This window comes from Pongo abelii, chromosome 12, assembly GCF_028885655.2.
Source record: "Pongo abelii isolate AG06213 chromosome 12, NHGRI_mPonAbe1-v2.0_pri, whole genome shotgun sequence".
In the NCBI taxonomy this organism is placed as follows: domain Eukaryota; kingdom Metazoa; phylum Chordata; class Mammalia; order Primates; family Hominidae; genus Pongo; species Pongo abelii.
This window is the reverse complement of record NC_071997.2, coordinates 116945898-116968979: the sequence shown is the minus strand read 5'-3', so window position 1 is coordinate 116968979 and position 23082 is coordinate 116945898. Positions and strand designations below refer to the sequence as shown.

The 23082-nt window shown below is 40.6% G+C and overlaps 1 protein-coding gene and 1 non-coding gene across 2 annotated transcripts; both read left to right on the top strand.

The window, feature by feature from the left end:
• Nucleotides 1-274: 274 nt before the first annotated feature.
• Nucleotides 275-391, top strand: LOC112132236 (U5 spliceosomal RNA). Its single transcript, XR_002914031.1, has one exon. It is a non-coding gene; the product is annotated as a U5 spliceosomal RNA (small nuclear RNA).
• A 4838-nt stretch (nt 392-5229) lies between these two features.
• Nucleotides 5230-5547, top strand: LOC112132000 (large ribosomal subunit protein P1-like). Its single transcript, XM_054546869.1, has one exon. It carries the CDS (start codon nt 5230-5232, stop codon nt 5545-5547), a length of 318 nt encoding a protein of 105 aa, XP_054402844.1.
• Nucleotides 5548-23082: the final 17535 nt, after the last annotated feature.

Below are 23082 nucleotides of genomic sequence, written 5' to 3'. Positions count from 1 at the left end.
TTTATGTTGTTTATGTTATCTGTTAAGGCTTCTGGTCAACAGTAGGCTATTAGTATAGAAGTTTTGGGGAAGACAAAAGTTATATATGGATTTTCAACCTCATTGGAGGGTCGACACCTCTGACCCCCATGCTGTTCAAGGGTCAACTGTACTCTCTATTTTAATTGGGATAATGGTTACAGATGTGTATGTATTTGTCAAAACTGACCAAATTGTTCACTTAAAATATATGCATTTTATTGTTTGCAAATTATACTGTAATAAAAGTCAAACAATGCTCTAATTTCTCTTCAGATCATATAAATCTTTTGCCTTTTACTAAAGATTCCCATGGAGAGGAACACCTCAGAGTTTTTAAACTAATTTTTTGAGGTCTTGCTTTAGCAGGGCTAACCATTAAAAAAAAAGTCAAACACATTTTTGAAAGAAGCAAGTTAAAATTGAAGTTAAAAACTGAATATGTGGGCTGGGCGAGGTGGCTCACACCTGTAATCCCGGCATTTTGGGAGGCCAAGGAGGGCAGATCACTTGAAGTTAGGAGTTCGAGACCAGCCTGGCCAACATGCTGAAACCCCGTCTCTACTAAAAATACAAAAATTAGCTGGGCATAGGGGCTCACACTTGCAATCCCAGCTACTCTGGAGGCTGAGGCATGCGAATCTCTTGAACCTGGGAGACGGAGGTTGCAGTGAGCCAGTATTGTGCCACTGCACTCCAGCCTGGGAGACAGAGTGACTCTGTCTCAAAAAAAAAGAAAAAAGAAAGAAATCAGCCAGGCATAGTCCCAGCTACCAGGGAGGTTGAGGCAAGAGAATTGCTTGAACCCAGGAGGCGGAGGTTGCAGTGAGCTGAGACTCGGTCTCAAAACACACACATACACACGCACACACACACACACGCCCTGAATGGGTGGGTTTAAATGAAGATTAAATCCAAGAGGGAAAATAGGTAAATTGGAATATCAAGAAATGATCTAGAGTGCAGCACAGAAACAAAGAAAGAAAGGCTAAAAGATGCGAAAAAGAGGGTGAGAAGAACTAAAACATGCTCAGACTGGAGTTTTGTTAGGAAAGTAGTGAGAAAATGCCCTAACTGACACCACAGGAGCAGCAGAGACGCATCCTCACTGGGCCTCGCCCAAATTGCAAATTCATGAGCAAAACAAATCATTGTTGTTTTAGGCCACTAAGTTTAGGTAGTTTTTTATGAAGCAGTAGATAACCGGAATAAGTAGTGATACCAGGAGTGTGATGTTGCTGTATTAAAAAACAAACACACACACACACACACAACAAAAAACAAAAAACCTAAAAATGTAACATTGGCTTTGGGACCAGAGGGTGAGTGGAAGCCAAAAGGGCTTGCAGAAGCTGCTGGTGAGGACTTAAAGAAATACAACACAGGCTTATTGGAATCTAGAAAAAAGACTCTTGGGTCCAGTAACATAAAGTTTAACAACATTATCACCTGTAGTAACATATAAATAGAAAATATACCATGAGTTTGGTTTAATTCTGCACATTGTACCCAGAAATCATACTACTACTCTGTACCCCATAAGTATATACAATTATAAACTGACAAGTCACATTTTTAAAAAAAAATTAGAAGTAAAATGGTATGAATAAAAAATAAAATAAAATGTACCTATTTACCTAATCAACTGATCACCCAGCTAAGAAAATTTCCAGGCAGAGTGCTGCTGCCTGGTTTCTCCAAGTAGTCTATAAAAAAATGAGAGAGCAGAGAGATAAAGTAATGAATAACTTTTCAATATAAAAAAAGCTACTCAAGTGAATTAAAACATCCATGCAAAAACCTGCACATGCATGTTTATAGCAGCTTTATTCATAATTGCCAAAACTTGAAAGCAACTGAGGTGTCCTTTAAAAAGTAAATGGATAAATAAACCAGTACATAGATACAATAGCTATTATTCAACAATAAAAAGAAATGAGCCATCAAGCCATGAAAAGATACAATGGAACCTTAAATGCATATTGCTAATTGAAAGAAGCAAACTTGAAAAGCCTACATGCTATATGATTCCAACTATATGTCATTCTGCAAAAGGCAAAACTGTGGAGAGAGTAAAAAGATGAATGGTTGCCAGGGGTTTGGGAGGAGGAAGAGATGAATAGGTGGAGTACAGGGGAGTCTTAGGGCAGTGAAACTATTCTCTGGTATTATAATAATGAATGGATGCTATTCTACACTTAAAACCCAGAGAATGTATAACATAAAGAGTGAACCCTAATGTAAAACATGAACTTTGGTTGATAATGTGTCCATGTTGGCTCGTTAACTGTAGCAAATGCACACACTGATTGGGATGTTGATGGTGGGAAGGTTGTGTATATGTGGTCAGGGAGGAGTATGTGGGAACTCTCTGTATTTTCCATTTAATTTTGCTCTGAATCCAAAACTGGTCAAAAAAATAAAGCCTAGTTTAAAAAAATCAGGGGGCAGGACTTACTATGTTTGGAAATAAAAATGTTTCTCATTCCAGCCACTCTATTATAAATGATACGAATGATTCTCTAATTAAGAATGGCTTTCAGGCAAACAGCAAATTCAGAGCACTGCCACAAGAATATGGTGTAAAGATGAAGCCAAGGATTTGACTCTAAAACCTTTGTTAAAACCTCAGTTAGATTTAAGGTGGTGCACCATAGACCCTTTCAAACACACCAAAGGGCCTTTTAAGGGTCTTCATACTGTGCCTCACTGACCTTCTCTGTTAAACAACTGGGCTTCTGAAAATTTCACAAGGAGCTCAAAGTAGAGATGATCTCTACGAAATCTGTGGGCATGGCTTTTGTCTAAAGGAGTGAATTTATAAATTGATTCATAAGAAGTCCACAAAGTTTTAAAGGAATTTCATCAGTTTGGACAAAAAGAGACAGCGAGAGTACAAAATACAAAGAAATCTTTGAACTTCTGAACTGCTATTCTTAGAAAACAGGCAGAGAAAACCACTCAACATCAACATCTGTTTGCTGACCCTGAGCCATCCTAGCCATTCTTTCCTGAGTTGCCTATGTGCCTCTGAGGCACGCTGTCCCCTCAGACACCTATCCAAACTGCAGACTTGTTTGGATGACAAAATAGATGGTGCTATTCTTTTCAGCCACTAACTTTGGGGGCAGTTTGTTATGCAGTAATAGAAAACTGATATTGGTGCCAGGTGCGGTGGCTCATGCCTTTAATCCTAACACTTTGGGAGCCCAGAGTGGACGGAGCACACGAGGTCAGGAGTTCAATGGAGACCATCCTGGCCAACATGGCAAAACCTCGTCTCTACTGAAAATGCAAAAATTAGCCAGGTGTGGTGGCAGATGCCTGTAATCCTAACTACTCGGGAGGCTGAGGCAAGAGAATCACTTGAACCCGGGAGGCAGGGGTTGAAGTGAGCTGAGATCATGCCACTGCACTCCAGCCTGGGCCACAGAGAGAGACTCCATCTCAAAAAATAAATAAATAAAAAGAAAACTCATATCGGTTTTCCAGAATTGATGAAAGATATCAATCCAGAAGATTCCAGAAGCCCAGTGCATCCCAAGCAGGAAAACTAAATGAAATAAATAACAAAATACATGATAATTAAACTACAGAACATCAAAGAAAAAGAGATCTTAAGATACAGTCAGGAAAAATTGTTAACAATGGCTAAACCTTGGGATAAGTGTCATCAGTTCACTGTTCTGTTCTTTTAACTTTTTTTAGTGTTTGAAAATATTCATACATACATACATACAGCCAAAATGTTGTAGTAGGTGAACCAAAAAGAAAAGAGATGACTTCACAAGAGAGAAAATGAAATTGGCACCTGACCTTACAACAAGAACAACGAAAGCCAAGGGGCAGAGGAATAAAATTGTGCTAAGATGAAGAATTGATGTGTTAAAAAGTTTACATAAATAAAAATGGAATGGGTGAATGTCTTTATAGCTTCTGGGTAGGGACAGATTTCTCAATGAGATTAAAAAAGCATTATCTGTAATGAAAAAATGATAAATATGAAAATATTAAAACACTTCAGTTCAAAAGGCATCATTAATAGGAAAATCTCCTGCCTGGGTGGCATGGTGAAACCACGTCTCCACAAAAAATACAAAAAAATTAGCTGGTCCTGGTGGCTATGGTTCCCAACTACCTGGAGGCTGAGGTGGGAGGATCACATGAGCCCAAGAAGGTTGAGGCTGCAGTGAGCCATGATCATGCCACTACACTTCAGCCTAGGCAACAGAGTGAGACTGTGTCAAAAAATAAAAATAAAAAGGAAAATATAAGCCAAGAAATGAGAGAAAATTGCAGTATATATAACCAACAAAGGGCTATTATCCAAAATATTAAAAAAAGAGAACTTCATATCAATGAGATAGACAACCTAGTGTATTAGTCCATTTTCATACTGCTATAAGGAACTGCCCAAGACTGGGTAATTTATAAAAGAAAGAGGTTTAATTGACTCACAGTTCAGCATGGCTGGGGACGCCTCAGGAAACTTACAATCATGACGGAAGGCGAAGGGGAAGCAAGGCATCTTCTTTGCAAGGTGGCAGGAAGGAGAAGTGCCAAGTGAAGGGGGAAGCCCTTTATAAAAATATCAGCTCTTCTGAAAACTTACTATCATGAGAGCAGCATGGGGGAAACTGCCACCATAATTCAATTACCTCCACCTGTTCTCTCCCTTGACCTGTGGGGATTACGGGGATTATCATTCAAAATGAGATTGGGTGAGGACACAAAGCCTAACCATATCCCCTAGTTAAAAAAAATAGGCAAAGACCATAATAGATATTACATAGAAGGAAAAACACAAATGTAGTGATTTTCAATCTCATTCATCATCAAGATTTTGCGACCATTCCAATTTAATATTTTCCCATTAAACTGGAGAAAAAAAAAAAGTCGGACAAGAACAAGTACTAGAGAGGGCATGTGGCAAAAAGAACACTCACACATTGCTGGTGGGAATGTAAACACATACAACACTTTGGAAAACAGTTTGGCATTACCAATGACAGCTGAAAACACATATCTTATGTAAGACCCTGCAAATCCATTCCTGGATGTATACTCTAAAAAAAATTCTTGCCTTTCCTCAGCTGCCATCAAGGTGCTCAGTCCTTCCGAGGAAGCTAAAGCCGTGTTAGGGTGAGCTCCTCACTTCATCCGGCGACTAGCACCGTGTCCGGCAGCGCCAGCCCCACACTCGCCCCCGCCATGGCCTCCATCTCCCAGCTTGCCTGCATCTCCTCGGACCTCATTCTGCACAATGATGAGGTGACCGTCAAGGAGGATAAGATCAATACCCTCATTAAAGCAGGTGGTGTAAATGTTGAACGTTTTTGGCCTAGCTTGTTTGCAAAGGCCCTGGCCAACGTCAACATTGGGAGCCTCATCTGCAATGTAGGAGCTGGTGGACCTGCTCTAGTAGCTGGTGCTGCTCCAGCTGAGGAAGAAAGTGGAAGCAAAGAAAGAAGAATCCGAGGATCTGATGATGACATGGGCTTTGGGTTTTTGACTAAACCTCTTTCATAACGTGTTCAATAAAAAGCTGAACTTAAATTTAATTTAATTTAAAAATTAAAAAAATTCTTGCATGTATACACAAGACCCAGTGTAAGAATGTTCATAGGTACACTGTTTGTGATTAAAAAACCGAGAACAACAAAAATATCCATAAACAATGGAGTGGATTAAAGATGTCATACATTCATACAATGCACTTCCATGTAACAATGAAAATTAATGAAACCCTGTGAAATGCAATAGAACAGATGAATTTTAAAAGCATACTGAGTAAAAAAAAAGACTTGAAGTGCATAGATAGTGTGATTGCTTTCATATAATGTTTAGTCAGGCAAAACAAAGCTACATTGTGTATACACACACACACACACATACACACACACACAGGTGGTAGAACTATAAAGAAACAAGGAACTGTTTACCATAAAAAGTAACCATGGATGTGGTTACTTTTAGGCGTTAGGGAAGGGGGTGTGACCAGGGAGAGAGCACCCAGGGGGCTGCTAGGGCCATCCCGATGTTCTAGCTCTTGCCTGCGTGTTAGGCACACAGATGCACTCTGCAAATGTATTTATTTTGCTCTACATTGATACACTGTGTTCTTCTGCATGTGTTTGTTATAGTCCACATTTTAAACCAAAGTTGAGAAGTGTGTGGTTTTCTCAGGGTCAAGGCGTTAGTTCCTCATACATTCAGACGGGGCAGTCTGTCACCAAGACCTCGTGTCACCTGTACTGCGGGGTCTCCCAGCTAATGCCTGTGTTGTTCTGCCCACTCCTCTTTCTTCCCTCCTGCCCAGTGCCCTTCATCTAGGTGTCATCTCTCCTTCTATTGTCTGGAAAGATGATTTGCAAGACCCCAGTTTGGAAGTAATAATAAAAGAAGCAGATATGATTTCGTTCTCTTTGCGTTACTGCTAACCCTCATCTGGAGACGTCTGGATGCCTGTGTCTAAAAGGAGAAGGCCAGGTAGTGTGGGAGATGGCAAAAAAGGAAAGCTCCAAGATTACTATTTCAAAGTTTTATCTCATCACATATGTGTCATCTGGATGTCAATCTGGAAGTGACTTATTCAGCCATCAGGAGCTGGGATTTAGCAAAAAGACCCCCATCATCAGAATATGAGCAGGACCAAGAGACAATCAGGTGGATACCCAGCCCTCAAATGGGAGGGAAACAGGATCACTCAGCCCTCAGATTGGAGGGAACTAGGATTAAAAAGAGATATGGCACAGAAAGGGGAAAGAAAAGTCATTTTCTGTTAATTAAAAACAAACTCCTGATATAGTAGCCAAACTGGCTCCCAATGTAGTAGTGAAAACAGAGCCTTCTCAGCAAAAGGATGGAAGATATAGATTTAAAGTTACCTGTAAAAAATAGGTTAGAAAAGAGGTCCTTCTTATGCCAAAAGCAACTGATATGGTTTGGCTATGTCCCCACCCTAATCTCATCTTGAATTGTAGCTTCCATAATCCCCACGTGTCATGGGAGGGTTCCAGCGGGAGCCAATTTAATCATGGAGGCAGATTTTTCCCATGCTGTTCTCTTGATAGTGAATAAGTATCATGAGATCTGAGGGTTTTATAAAGGGGAGTTCATCTGCATACGCTCTCTTGCTTGCCACCATGAAAGACGTGACTTTGTTCCTCATTCACCTTCCACCATGATTGTGAGGCCTCCCCAGCCATGGGGAACTGTAAGTCCATTAACCCTCTTTCCTTTATAAATTACCAGCCTCGGGTAAGTCCTTACAGCAGCATGAGAATGGATTAATATAGTGACGTCCTCCTAGATCAAGCAGGCCCAGGACAAGATGAGCATGGAATACCCAGAACAGGGGATGCAGGCCAGGCACCTACAGGAAACCAGAAACATCCTCTCAGGGACAAATATATTCCTTCAACAGACATCCAGTAAATGCTCATGATGTGGCAGGTTCTGTGCTGAGGACACAGTGGGAATAAAATTAGCCACAGACTTTCTGAGGAGTAGTTCCTTTCATGAGCCTTACCTTTGTAAAGGTTTCCAGCAAAATCCAGCTGAAATTATAAAGTATTAACAGGACCAGATTCTAAACTGATCCTATTCAAGAGCATAACTCAGTCATTCTCTCATTTTTATAAAGTTCTGAGTTAAAGAACTCCTTTAAGTGAAGACATACATACCATGAAGCTTACATTTAGGGTCTCTCACTTGTCATGCCTCTTCTAGGGCCCTGGGAACCTCCAGGGAATTTCTGGCATAGTCATGGGTCTTGATAACATTTTCAAAAGAAAGATAATTTAATCCCAATCAGACAAGACTGCCCCCTTTCTTCCACCTCAACTTCCCCTCCATCACATTTTCCTTGTGTTAGACTACCTCTTTTTTCCAATTGAGGTTACATTTGGTTTACTGAAATCTACTATGTGATTTAGAGTCCCCTCTGGATACACTGGGTTATTAAAAGCCATCCTGGTGGAGGCGGGCTGGTGGAACTCTCCCTATCGGCTGCAGTGCCAGCTCCCCGCATGGTGTGGCTGTATTATAGTGTACACATGTGTTCAACATCAGAAGTATGCGGGTAGTGGAGCAGAAGCAAGGTTTGAAATATACAGAGCCAGAAGCTAGCCTGTGGGAACATCTCCCAGTCAGCGCATGTATAAGATTGTAAGCAGGTTCTCACTGATGCCTAGTCAAAATTTTCCCATCAAGAATATTTTAGCTTGGCGAGGTGGCTCATGTCTGTAATCACAGCTACTCAGGAGGCTGAGGCAGGAGAATCACTTGAACCCAGAAGGCAGAGGCAGTGAGCTGAGATGGCGCCACTGCATTCCAGCCTGGGCGACAGAGTGAGACTTCGTCTCAGGAAAAAAAACAAAAACAAAACAACAACAACAAAAAAATAGAATATTCTAAATAATACAGCATATACAATTACAAACACACCATATCCTTTTTTCATTTTTGATAGAAGTTGCATGAAATAAAATTCATCAGAATTTCCCTGTTTACGGGACACAAATCTGCGGTAGTAACACCAATAATCAATATATCTATAGTAGTACAGAAAAGAAATTAGAAATTTTCTCAGGTTTGACAACAATCCTAAAAATTTACATAACTTTCCTAATTGAGTTCTAAAGTTTAAAGAAACTTTTTGGCTGGGCACGGTGGCTCATGCCTGTAATCCCAGCACTTTGGGAGGCCGAGGCAGGGGGATTACCCGAAGTCAGGAGTTTGAGACCAGCCCGGCCAACATGGTGAAACTCCGTCTCTACTAAAAACACAAAAAATTAGCTGTGCGTGGTGGTGGGTGCCTGTAATACCAGCTACTTGGGAGGGTGAGGCAGGAGAATCACTTGAACCTGGGAGGTTGCAGTGAACCTAGATCATGCCACTGCACTGCAGCCTGGGCAACAAAAGTGAAACTCTGTCTCAAAAAAAAAAAAAAATTATTCTGAACCTAGAAAAATAAAGCCCAAAGTTTGATCAATTATGTTATAGAAAACAATTACCCGGGCAGGTGCGGTGGCTTACACCTGTAATCCCAGCACTTTGGAAGGCCAAGGCAAGTAGATCACTTGAGGCCAGGAGTTCGAGACCAGCCTGGCCAACATGGCAAAACCCCGTCTCTACACAAAAAATTAGCTGGACATGGTGGCATGCACCTGCAGTCGCAGTTATTTGGGAGGCTGAAGCAGGAGAATCACTTGAACCTGGGAGGCTGAGGTTGCAGTGAGCTGAGATCGTGTCATTGTACTCCAGCCTGGGCAACAGAGTAAGACTCTGTCTAAAAAAGAAAAAGAAAAAGAAAACAATTGTCTATTTTCCCATAGTAAATACTGCAAAATCACATGGGATGCAGCAAAAGAATATAAGAAAAGGGTATTATAACAGTTGTAGGATAATTAATTAATAAAAGTATATTATTTTTCTGGATTTTGAAGTGTTTGTTGTGATTTTCAGATTTTCTAAAGATTTATAATTTGCCGTGATTTCTTTTCTCTTTCAGGATAAATCGTCACTTTTGTATGCATTTATTAAATTTGTAATTCTATATTCTTTTTTTAAAGAGGATCTCCCAAACTGCATAAGCTTCAGACGCCACAAAAATGGATCTATCTCTGCCTCTAGATGTTATGATATCTGGGTCAGGGAGACCCCTAGACAAGAGCAGGTAAGATTCTAGCCACCAGGAGGATCAGGCAGGTCAAACCGTGTTTGATGGCTAGGGTATTTCTCCCTACACACACTGCATGTTTAACACAATGAACCGTCCACATAGCCACCTCCCACTTCCCCATACCAGTCACTACAGCTGATTCATTTCTTCCTAGGAGCCTGGAGAGATAATTCACTTCTCTGATTCACCCAAGGTGATCACCTGGTCTGACTGAATAATTTACCTGCTGGAGAATTCTTCACTCTCTCCCTGATGACAACTCTCTACCTCTCCTCCCAGGCAGCAAGGAGACCCCAGGGCTGAAAGGGCAGGTCCAGGGAGACAGTGAATTTGCAAAGAGCACAGTATGCCCATAGGCTTTTGTGGATAAAAACTAAAAGAACCATTCAATGGTGATGAAAATAAAAACCCAGGCAGAGTAAGCAATGAGGAGTCCATGTGAAGAATAATCAGGCATAAAGCAACAGGAGTAAAATCCCAAGGGGAACCTGGAGTGCCAGGAGTGGGAGACAGAATTGAGGGTCATTCCCGAGGTCCTTGAACCTGGCCACAGACATCATTAGCAAAGTGCCCACAGTCTGGGCTGGGAAGCAAGTGAAAATGTTTTAGTAAAGGGAGTTAAGCTGAATCAAATACCGCCAGAATAAAGTCCAGCTTCGTAAGTCTAACATTCAAAGTTCCCAAAATTTGGCCTTAATAGTCACTCCCAGCATCATTTCCAACTATGAATGCCACAGGTACACATATCCACATATCCACACCACCCCCAAAATGAACCATTACTTAGCTTCACCACCCAAACATGCCCCACACTTTGCCCTGTCTCAGTTACTCAATCACCATTTACTGAGTGTGTTTGGCCAAAATGATGACCTAGTGCACACTAGGCCCCATGCCAGGTGCCTGACAGGCATTCTTGCAGAAGATTAAGTAGTACCATCCCCATTTTTCATGAGGGAAATTGCAGACGGTAGAAATCATATGGCCCTAGTCACAGAGCCCAGAAAAGCAAGAGCTGGATCTGGAATCCAAGTCCTTCTAACTAAGAAAACATTGTTCTGCCTCTCCAGCCCCCAGTTGCCTCCCAGGGTTGTCTCAGGACTGGGTGGGGTCCTGTGAGAGAAGTGAGCACAGTGATGTCTTCCAAGAGCTCTGCGGACCAGGAGCAAAGGTCCACCTGCTGCCCAGAGGAACAGGCAGTCCAGGCGAAGGAGGGGTGCTCAGTGATGAGTGTTGGGACCACAGGCTGCTGGGTGAGCTTGGAAGCATCTCAAGGGCAGCTGGAAGTTGGGGAGCAAAGTCAACTGTACCACAATATTTGATTTTTGTATCAAAATTCCTATCCTTATAGTTCAGGAACCAGGAAGCAACTACTGGCAACTGTCTCAGTGAGCTAAGCACGTGTGTGTCACTGGAATAAGAAACATGTGCAGGTAGGCCAAGCACAGCGGCTCAGGCCTGTAATCCCAGCACTTTGGGAAGCTGAGGTGGGCAAATCACTTGAGGTCAGCCTGGCCAACATGGTGAAGCCCCGTTTCTACTAAATATACAAAAATTTGCTGGGTATGGTGGTAGGCACCTATAAGCCTAGCTACTCAGGAGGCTGAGGCATAAGAATTGCTTGAACCCAGGAGGCAGAGGTTGCCATGAGTCAAGATGACGGCATTGTACTCTAGCAGGTAAAGGCCTTCACAGTACTCATAAAACTACAAAAAAAAATTTTTTTTTTTGAGACAGAGTCTCACTCTATAGCCTAGGCTGCAGTGCAGTGGTGTGATCAGAGCTCATTGCAGCATTGACCTCCCAGGCTCAAGTGATCCTCCCATCTCAGCCTCCTGAGTAGGTGGGACCACATGTGTATGCCACTGTACCCGGCTATTTTGATTTTTTTGTAGAGGCAGGGGTCTGGCTATGTTGCCTAGGCTGGCCTTGAACTCCTGAGCTCAAGCCATCCTCCCCTCTTGGCCTCCCAAAGTGCTAAGATTACAGGCCTGAGCCACTGCACATGGCCTAAAAACATTTCTTAAAAAGAATGTGACCATGAAAATTGCCTAAGTTTGCACAGTATTTGGTGAGGCCCCAGTGTCAATTCTCATTCATCCAAGGACTTTGTAATCATATTGATAACAGCTTGATAATCCCCGTGGGTCCAATACAAAGTTCAACTTACAGTTTGAAAACTGTTCTCACATCTCTTCTGTCACCTATATTCCCACATCAACTCTGTAGTATACGAAAGGAGCCAGTGTCAAACCATGCCACAGATGCAGAGCAGACCCAGAGAGTGGAATACCTTCCCCAAGGTGACACCACCAGCTTATTTCCCCAGCCTTTTACCAAGTACCTATGAATTATGGTAGACACTTTCCATACATCATTTGATTAAATCCTCACAACATCCTGGGAAGTAGAAATTACCCTCATTTTAGAATAGTCTTTGATTCTAAAATGTATGTGGAAGAGCAAAAGGCCAATATCCCAGACAATACTGAAGATGATGAACAAAGCAGTGGACTTGTCAGATCTTATCAAATAGCAAGAATTGTCATAAAGCCATGATAATGAAGCCAATCTAGCACTTGTGCAGGGAAACTCAGATTGACTATCAAGCAGACAAGTAAGATCAGACTAGGGAGGCCAGGAGCAGACTCACACACATATACGGAGCTGGATTTGTGACAGAGCAGGCATTGCAAATCAGAGGGGAAACGAAGCAATTTTCCATAAGTGGTGTTCATACAATTGGTTATTTATACGGCAAATATGGCATTGGACCCCCTGCCTCACACCATACACAAAAATTAATTCCAAGTGAATTAAAGATATAAAGTGACAAAACTATAAGATTTAGAATGAAGTACAGGAGAATATGTTTTTTATCTTAAGAAAGGCAGCCTTCTTGAATAAGTCTCATAATGTACAAATTACCAAACATACAAGTCATAAAGAAAAGTTAAATACATTGGACTACTTTAAAATGTAAAACTCCTGTTTGATGGATACTATAAAGAGAAAGCACTGATTATTATTCACATAATAAAATCAACTCCATAAGTAATTTAGTAAGACTTCAAGAGACACTTTACCTAACAAAGATCTTCCATGACAAAAAAAACAGGCAACCTACAGAATGGGAGAAAATTTTTGCAAATTTTCTGACATCTGTTATCTGACAAAGGGCTAATATTTAGAATCGACAAAGAAACAAATTTACAAGAAAAAAACATACAACCCCATCAAAAAGTGGGCAAAGGATATGAACAGACATTTCTCAAAAGAAGACATTTATGCAGCCAACAGACACATGAAAAAAATCCTCATCATCACTGCCATCAGAGAAATGCAAATCAAAGCCACAATGAGATACCATCTCACGCCAGTTAGAATGGCGATCTTTAAAAAGTTAGGAAACAACAGATGCTGGAGAGGATGTGGAGAAATTGGAACACTTTTACACTGTTGGTGGGACTGTAAATTAGTTCAAACATTGTGGAAGACAGTGTGGCGATTCCTCAAGGATCTAGAACTAGAAATACCATTTGAACTAGTGATCCCATTACTGGGTATATACCCAAAGGATTATAAATCATGTTACTATAAAGATACATGCACACATATGTTTATTGCAGCACTACTCACAACAGCAAAGACTTGGAACCAACTCAAAGATCCATCAGTGATAGACTGGATTAAGAAAATGTGGCATATATACACCATGGAATACTATGCAGCCATAAAAAAGGATGAGTTCATGTCCTTTGCAGGGACATGGATGAAGGTGGAAACCATCATTCTCAGCAAACTATCGCAAGGACAGAAAACCAAATACCACATGTTCTCACTCACAGATGGGAATTAAACAATGAGAACACCTGGACACAGGGTGAGGAACACCACACACCAGGGCCGTCAGTGGGTGGGGGGCTGGGGGAGGGATAGCTTTAGGAGAAATACCTAATGTAAATGATGAGTTGATGGTTGAAGCAAACCAACATGGCACATGTATACCTATGTAACAAACCTGCATGTTGTGCACATGTACCCTAGAACTTAAAGTATAATAAAAACAAAACAAACAAACAAACAAGAAAAAGAGCACCTTTTATGATCAATAAATTTATAAAAAGCTGTTCAATTTTCTTACTAATTAGGAAAATGCAATTTAAAATTATAATGAGTTTGTCTTCGGTTTATTGATTTAAAAATTTAAAAATAATTTTAAAAATTATAATAAAACAATTATAAAACAATTTATTTTAATTATAATTAAAATAAAACAAAAAGATACCATTTTATACTGACCAGGGTGGCAAAAATTGAAAAGTCTGAAAACATCAAATGTTGGAGAGGTTGGAGCAGCCAGAATATTTACACATAGGAATAAGAATTGGTATAAGCACTTTGGAAAATAATTTGGCATCATCTAATAAATATCGACATGAATTCCAACAGACCTGCTCCTTAGCGAACACCCTAGAAAAACTCTTAACTGTGCATGAGGAGATAGCTAAGGGTGTTCCAGGTAGCACTGTTTGTAATAGCAAAACTGGAAACAACCAATTAATAGGTAATTAAATGTATGATAAACTGGTCTAACAGAACAGCATATAGAAGTAAAAATGGGCTGGGCACAGGCCTATAATCCCAGCACTTTGGGAGGCCAAGACGGGAGGATCACCTGAGGTCAGGAGTTTGAGACTAGCCTGGCCAAGATAGTGAAACCCTGTCTCTACTAAAACCACAGAAATTAGCCGGGAATGGCCTGTAATCCCAGCTACTTGGGAGGCTGAGGCAGGAGAATAGCTTGAATCCTGGGGGCTGAGGTGGCAGTGAGCCGAGATCGAGCCATTGAACTCCAGCCTGGGTGATGAGCAAAACTCTGCCTCAAAAAAAAAAAAAAAAAAAAAAAGTAAAATGGAATGACTTACAGCTGTTCTTGGATAAGTCTCAAAAACTTTACATTGAAGAAATGAATGAAATCACAGAGAAATACATGAAGTGTGATTCTATTTACCTGAAGTTCAAATTTGTGGAAATCCAATCAAGGTATTGTTTAAGGACACAAATGCATGTGGTAAAATTCTAAATAAAAGCAAGAGAAAAATTAAAGCAAAATTCAGGGTAGTAGAAAACTCTGAGGTGGGAAGAAAGGAGATAGGATAAGCGGATAGGCACAAAAGGACTTTAAAAATAGTGATACATTTGTGAAATGAACAATGCTATATACTGCAGCATTATTTGTTATAGCAAAAGAAAAGAAATAACGTAAAAATTCATCAATCAGGGAGTGGTTAAATAAATTATACTGTGTTCCTAAAATGAAGGTGTGCATAGTCATAAAAAAGAATGAAGGAGCTCTTATGAACAAATATGGAAAATATCTGATATATTATTTAGTAGAAAAAAGAAAGGTTCTGAACAGTATTTATAATATACTACCATTTGGGTAAAGAAAGTAGGAAAAAAATGTATGTTTATATACATAAAATATCTTGGATGGAACGTGCAAGAACCAGAGAACATCAGTTGCCTCTGGGAAGGGAACTAGGTAGGTAAAAATTTGCACTTTTGGTCATGTTAACTAAGTACCTAATTCTAAACTTAAAAATTGTGTTAAATAATTCATGTAAGGTCGGGCGCGTTGGCTCACGCCTGTAATCCCAGCACTTTGGGAGGCCGAGGCAGGTGGATCACCTGAGGTTGGGAGTCCAAGACCAGCCCGACCAACATGGAGAAAGCCCGTCTCTATTAAAAATACAAAATTAGTCGGGCGTGGTGGTGCATGCCTGTAATCTCAGCTACTCGGGAGGCTGAGGCAGGAGAATCACTTGAACCCAGGAGGCAGAGGTTGCGGTGAGCCAAGATCGCCCCATTGTACTCCAGATTGGGCAACAAGGGTAAAACTCTATCTCGAAAAAAATAAAAATAAAAATTCATGTAAAATTCTAGAACACTCCAGCAAGTTAAAAAAATAAAAGTCTGGACAAGATGAGAGAAGACTGGCAAAATATGTGTTGAAGCTAGGTTATAGGTGTGTTGAAGTTATATAAAGAAACTTACAAAGTTCTGGACTAAGACTCAGAGTAAGCACATGTGTTTAAATCCTCTTCACCTCAAGACCTCACGAAATTAACAGAGGATACAGTTTAAAGCTATATTCACAACATAGCTTGCCGTTTAAAATTACAACAATAACAACAAACAGAATCAACTTACAGAGATGGTTTACAAAATTATAATGCAGCCACGTGAAATAAAATTATGTGGCCAGAGCCCAGGCTCCAAGCTCCATAGTCCTTCAAAGGGATTTGTTACATTCGGGGGACGAGGGTTTGGGAAAGCATTTCCATTCCATCCCTCTCCACTTGCAAATGGCAGCTGGGTAAGGTAATGGGCAGGTCCTACCTGTCCTAGGATAAGAGCAAGGTCTCTTTCCCCAGGTTTCAGTTGACTAAACTCAGAGGGCCGAGAAAGTGTTCACACCCTGGAAGAGGAGTCATGTGTCAAAATTGAAATAGATCACTATTTTTAATACCAAAATGCTTGAAACAATCCATATATCCATCAATAAGGAGCCAGTTGAATAAACTGTGGTATATCCACATAGCAGAGTATTACACAGCTACAAAATAAGAACTATCTCTATAACTTAAAATAGACACGTCTCTGAAATATATTATTAAGTGAAAAAGCAAAATGGAGGGAATCATGTGACACTATTATTTATTGGGGAATAGGGTAGATTGACTATATATACCAATTTGCTTATAAGTAGTTTTCTAAATGAAAGAAATAACGAAAAACTGGCTGAGCACGGTGGCTCATGCCTGAAATCCCAGCAATTTGGGAAGCCGAGGCCGATGGATCACCTGAGGTCAAGAGTTCGAGACCTGCCTGGCCAACATGGTGAAACTCCGTCTCTACTAAAAACACAAAAAATTAGCCGGGCCTGGTGGCTTGCGCCTGTAGTCCTGGCTACTTGGTGGTGGGAGATGGCGGGGAGGGTGGAGGGAGGTGGGGGGAGGGGTCCTGAGACAGGAGAATCTGTTGAACCTGGGAGACGCTTGGGCAAAGATCATGCCACTGTGCTCTAGCCTTGGCAACAGAGTGAGACTCCGTCTCAAAAAAAAAAAAAAAAAAAAAAAGAAAAGAAAAAAAAAAGAAATAACCAAAAACCAATGAAAAGTTTAACCTATAGGGGAAGGAGAAAGCATGGAGAAGACACAGAAAGCAGACATCTCTGAATATATACCATGTTTAGTATATTCTATTTTGGAACCCTGTAATTATTTTACATAAATAAATTAAACTAAATTAAACGTAACTTAAAATTTTTTAAAGAATCTCAAAATTGGAATAAAAATGAAACAAGTGGATCTAATTGCTGGTGGCAAAACCCCACAGAGAGGAATTCTTTCCAGGGATTTCAAACCACAGTAATTTGATTGCATATCCCCAGTGGGAGATCCCTTGAGAACAAAAGGAAACTGCAAGCAATCTTAGCTTCTTTTCAGTAATTGTACATTTGTGGTAATTGTTGGCATTGTTTTTGGAGACTGCAAATAAATAATTTGAGTGAAGTTAATAGAAGTCAAGGTTTTTGGCATCAGTGGAAAAAGATACGTAAGTGTAAGATCAATGAAATTAAATAGAAGGCCCTATAGTCTTATATTTAAAGCAGAACTATCAGTTCGAACTCATGATGTGTTTTAGAACAAGAGGAGGAAAAGGAAGAGGAAGAAGAAGATTGAGGTGAAGAAGAAAAAGAAGGAGAAACCCATATGTCCTAGTTCTGTCTACCAAAAAGGCTTAGAAACTATGAAATGATAGGTGGGAGAATTGCTTGAGCCCAAGCTCAATAGCAACGGGTATCCTTGTGGTCTAGATTACAGTCATTGAACATCATTTATCTCTAAAAGAAACTAAGGTTCCCAAAGGAGCCCATTTCTTTAAAAAAAAAAAAAAAATCTGTCCACTTTGAGGACAGAAAGTGCACAAGGGAGAAATCATATAGAAAATGTATTATTTGAAACATACCCCAAATTAAGGAAGCTATTAATGAGATCATTATTGAAGTACTTAGGAAATAACCTGAAGAGTTTCCATTGCCGAGGATGGGACAGCTTGAACATCAAAAGAACAATAAACCAGATTTAATGAAAACACACCAAATGCACTTAAATCCACAAGTTCACAATGATTCTAAATAAATTAAAAAGCACAGAAACAAAAATAATGGATTACTTTGGAGGAATCGAATTAACATACACACTGTTTTGAACACTGGCAGATGCAGAGTTAAAAGACAACATTTAACCTGCCTTTCCCATGCATCTTGGGGTAACCAAATAGCTGATGATGAGGTGTTTCTCTCTATAGAAGTATTCCGGTTAATAAATAAAGAAGGACTAATAGAATATAACCATTTTGTGACCCTTGATGAAATAAAAGATCTAGGTAACGACTATCAAAAATGCAAAAAGGAGAGAAAATCAGGTATTATGTACATCCAAATGGAAGTATACATTCCTAAGTATGAAGATATCTTGTGATAGATAAGTAGATAGTAGGTAGATGACACATGGATAAATGGATGGATGGATGGATGGATGGATGGATGGATGGATGGATGGATGGATGGAAAGTTGGAATTAATCTGAATCTTAACAGATTATTCAGATGGAATTAATCTGAATAACTTAACAATCATTGTCCAGAAAGGAGAGATGGACAAACAGATTAGAGGACATTATATGGATGCAATCAGCATGATTTGGTTTGGAAAGCGCCACAGGAGACATACGCTGGTGTCTTCAACAAACAAGAAGAAATTTTTTAAAAACTGAAAAGAAGAAAAGGAAGAGGATTTGATAGATTAAAAGACTGAAAAGATATGTCAAACAATTGCAATGATGGTTCTTATTTGGGTCGTGATTCATTTAAACAAATTATAATTTTTAAAAAAAAAGAAAGAAAAAGAAATCTTTATGGGCCAATGAAAATTGAAATTGATTAGATATTTTATAACCTAAGGGATTACTGTTAAATTTATGATATGATAATGATATTGTGGGGATTTTTGTTTTATTTTTTAAAGAGTTATTTTCTTCTAGAGAGGAATATGGAAATATTTATTGATAAAATAAATTCTACATGGAAAACATTTGACACAAAAGGAAAACTAAATACATTGGGAAAAATACAAAAAGCTCATATCTATAATGTTTTTGGGATTTCTTCAAATTGACTTAAAAAAGAGCAATAACCCAGCTACAGTGGCCAACCATCCTGGTTTACCTGAGACTGAAGAGGTTCCCAGCACATGACATTTTCAGTGTTAAAACTGGGTCAGGCCAGGCACAGTGGCTCACACCTGTAATTTCAGCACTTTGTGAGGCTGACAGGATGACAGCTTGAGCCCAGGAGTTAGAGACCAGCCTAAGCAACACGGCAAAACCCCATCTCTACAAAAAATTTAAAAATTAGCCAGATGTGGTGGTATGCACCTGTAGTCCCAGCTACTCAGGAGGCTGAAGTGGGAGAATTGTTTGAGCCTAAGAGGTCGAGGCTGCAGTGAGGTGTGGTCACAGCCTGGGTGACAGAGTGAGATCCTGTTTTAAAAAAAAAGAGCAAAGGGCAAAAAACTAAGAGTTGCATATGAAAGGAATACCAATGAATACCACGGAAAAGATGTTCAATTCCATTCATAAGATGAGATATACAAATTTGGTTTATAAAAAGATAGTGGTTTTCACCTAAAAAAAAATAGCAAAAGTTAAAATCTCAGTATATACTATATTTGTTGAAGCTGCTTCAGGGAAAGAATCCAGGCTTGATGGTGGAAGTATAAATTGATACCACCTCTTCATTTGTAATACAGCTATTAAAGTAAGTGCCTATACCCTTTGAACAATCCAATTTTTAGAGATTCATCCTACAGGACTAAGATCTGTACCAGGATCTGTACCGGGATCTTCATTTATGGTATAATTAATGACAAAAGACTAAAAATGACCTTATCTTCAGGAAGAGAGGACAGCTTGAATAAATTACGTGGCCGGGTGTGGTGGCTTATTCCTGTAATTCCAGCACTTTGGGAGGCTGAGGCAGGCAGATCACATGAGGTCAAGATTTTGAGACCAGCCTGGCCAACATAGCAAAACCCCGTCTTTACTAAAAATACAAAAAAAAAAAAAATGGCTGGACATGGTGGTATGTGCCTGTAGTCCCAGCTACTGGGGAGGCTAAGGCAGGAGAATGACTTGAACCTGGAAGGCAGAGGTTGCAGTGAGCCAAGATCGTGCCACTGCATTCCAGCCTGGGTGACAGAGTGAGACTCTGTCTCAAAAATAATGATAATAATAATAAATAAATTATGTAATGCACATAGGATGACTACAATTATCCACTGAAAATGTGGGTCTGTAAGTTCTAGTATGATGCTATCGCCAGCAATCACGGAGTAGAACAGTGTGTAGTGTGCCAATAAAGGCAGTATGTCCATATGCATACATCAGGGCTTGGCAAACTTTGCCTGTAAAGGAGTAGATATGGGAGACTTTGTGTGTCATCCAATCTCTGTCACAGTTGAACATGAGTGGAAATGATATGGGTCATTCCTGGGCCAGTGGGGTTAAGAGGCAGATGCCCCACCTTACTCTCATTCTCCTTCCACTGGCTTGATGCCCATGTGTAGATGAAGGGACATGATTAAAGACGCAGAGCCACAAGACAGAAAGAGCCTGCATCTTGAATTAGAGCTTGGAGGGGAGTCATGAGGAATATCCATTTTGTACTTTACAAGGGCATATACATTTTGGACTTTACATGAATGAGAAAGAGAAAAAAAGATCAGACCAGGCACAGTGGTTCACACCTGTAATCCCAGTACTTTGGGCGGCTGAGGCAGGAGGATTGCTTGAGGCCAGGAGTTCGAGACCATCTTGGGCAACATAGCAAGACCCTGTCTCTACAAAATATAAAAAAATTAGTTGGGTGTGGTTGTGCACACCTATAGTCCTAGTCATCCTGGAGTCTGAGGCAGGAAGATAGCTTGATCTTAGGAGTTCTAGCCTGGGTGACAGAGCAAGACCCTGTCTCTAAAAGAAAAATCACACTTTATTTGAGCCACTATACTTTTTTGGTTTATTTGTTAATAACCGAATTATGACCTAATCAATAGTAGTTGGCTTTACCCAACGTAGTACACACATAGCTTTTAATAGGCATATTCATAACCTTGACCCTAAAAGAAGAGAGTGAGCTTTCCCTGATGAGCTCCTTTATCAACCAAAATCAGATGATGTGCCCAGGGCGTGATGATTCAGGATCAACCTTTTCTTCCACCTGCTCATTTACTTTCCTGCTAACATGGGAGGCCGGTGGGGCCCCTATTATTGTTCCCGTTCAGCAGTGCAAAACTGAAGCTCAAATAGGTGAAACGACTTGTCCTCACTTCTCTTGCTTGACCAGAGACAATATAGTGTCCACTAGGATATTTTAGGATGCTTATCTTTGAGAGTGGTGGGGACAGAGTTGGCCTAATCTAGAAGCCTCCGTCATCAGTGAGCACGCGCTGGAGACCACGCCTGTTGAGAAAGTGAGGCTGGCTCTCTGGAGGAAACTTCATCAGGATTTGATTTGGGGATTGACCTAAAATGGCTGCAGTATCAACAGGCACAGAAACCACTTGGGAGACAGCAGGGTGTCTTGTGGGAAGAAATCACAGAAGCCTCTCAGAGCAAAGCGTCTGTTTTCATACCAGCTGCAAAGTGCAAAATGATATTAAATTGTCAACATCTTTGCCCTGGTCTAAAGAATCTGAAATCCTATCCCAATCTGTCTGTCGTCAGATCTGCTGTGGGGCTAGGGGCCAGAACACAGAATGTTACGTGCCTAGAGCACCACCATTTCTCAGCTCTGGGGGCCGGGGCGAGGCTTCCTTGCGGTGCTCTGAATCTCAGTTTTCTCATGCGTAAAGTGGAGAGACTTCAGAGCTGGGAGGTTTGTGATGAGGATTAAAAATATGATGTGTCAAAAAGCTCTGTAAGCTGTGAAAATCTCAACTAATGTTATCTCATTAAGTGAGATAATAGATGTAAAATATCCACCTGTTATGTAAGTAGGTGGTCAACCTAAAATAGCTTTCACTTGCTGTCTGCATTATACCTACTGTGATGATTACTTTTACCAAGCCCATCCCATGATGGGAAATTTTAGAGGGTATTAGTGTCCCCTTTTCATCCTATGTTATTATTTATTACTTCTTTGTGGCCAATTGTATTTTGCAAAAATGGCCAAAGCAATATTTTCAGTCTCACATGGTTGTCCAGAAACTTGCTACCCCCTATCAAAAGTTAGAATCTGGCCGGGCGTGGTGGCTCATGCCTGTAATCGCAGCACTTTGGGAGGCCGAGAAGGGTGGATCGCCTGAGGTCAGGAGTTCGAGACCAGCCTGGCCAACATGGTAAAACCCCATCTCTACTAAAAACACAAAAATGAACCGGGCGTGGTGGTGCACGCCTGTAATCCCAGCTACTTGGGAGGATGAGGCAGGAGAATTGCTTGAATCCAGGAGGTGGAGGTTGCAGTGAGCTGAGATGGCAACATTGCACTCCAGCCTGGGTGATAAGAATAAAATTCTACCTCAAAAAAAAAAAAAGAGAGAGAGAGAGAATTTATTTTCCCTCCCCTTGAACATAGGTGTGACATTGTGACAGCCTGTGGAATAGAGTGTAGTGGATGTGATGTTCATGATTTCTGAAGCTAGTTCATAAAAGACAATATAGTGTCCACTAGGATATGTTAGGAGCTTATCTTTGAAATCAGCCACCATGCTGTGAGGGAGCCCAAACTAGCTCACACGCAGAATCCCATAGGGAGGAACCGAGACCCCCAGCCAACAGCCAGCATCAACCACCAGACATGTAAGAGAACAAACTTTAGATGATCCCAGGCCATGTACTTGAGTTTCCTCCTAGTTGAGACATCATGGAGCAGAGCCCTTCTCCGCTCAGCTTGCTAAGGAGGATGCAGATAACAGAGTCTCTTCCCTCTGTGTCCTGCCTGAATTTCCGGTCCACAAAATCAGCACACAAACGGTTGCTTTACACACTCACTAAGTTTTGGGGTAATATTTGATACAGTCATAGAAACTAGAACACTCCCCCACTGAGCCGCAGACTTCTTGAGGAGAGAAACTATTTTTTTCCTCCTTAGCAAGCTAAGCCCAGGAGCCCTCAGGGTCTGGGGTGACCAGTCCTTCCTTAAGGACATCCACATCCCTTTCTGTCATGTTAGAGTGCCTCTATGCTCTGGGAGGCCTGGATTTCTGAGATGCGCAATGTTTGTAATTCATTGATTCTGTCAACAAATATTTA

Bases quoted from the DNA above. Each gene is read 5' to 3' on its own strand.
- LOC112132000 (XM_054546869.1), top strand. From the start codon at position 5,230: ATGGCCTCCATCTCCCAGCTTGCCTGCATCTCCTCGGACCTCATTCTG.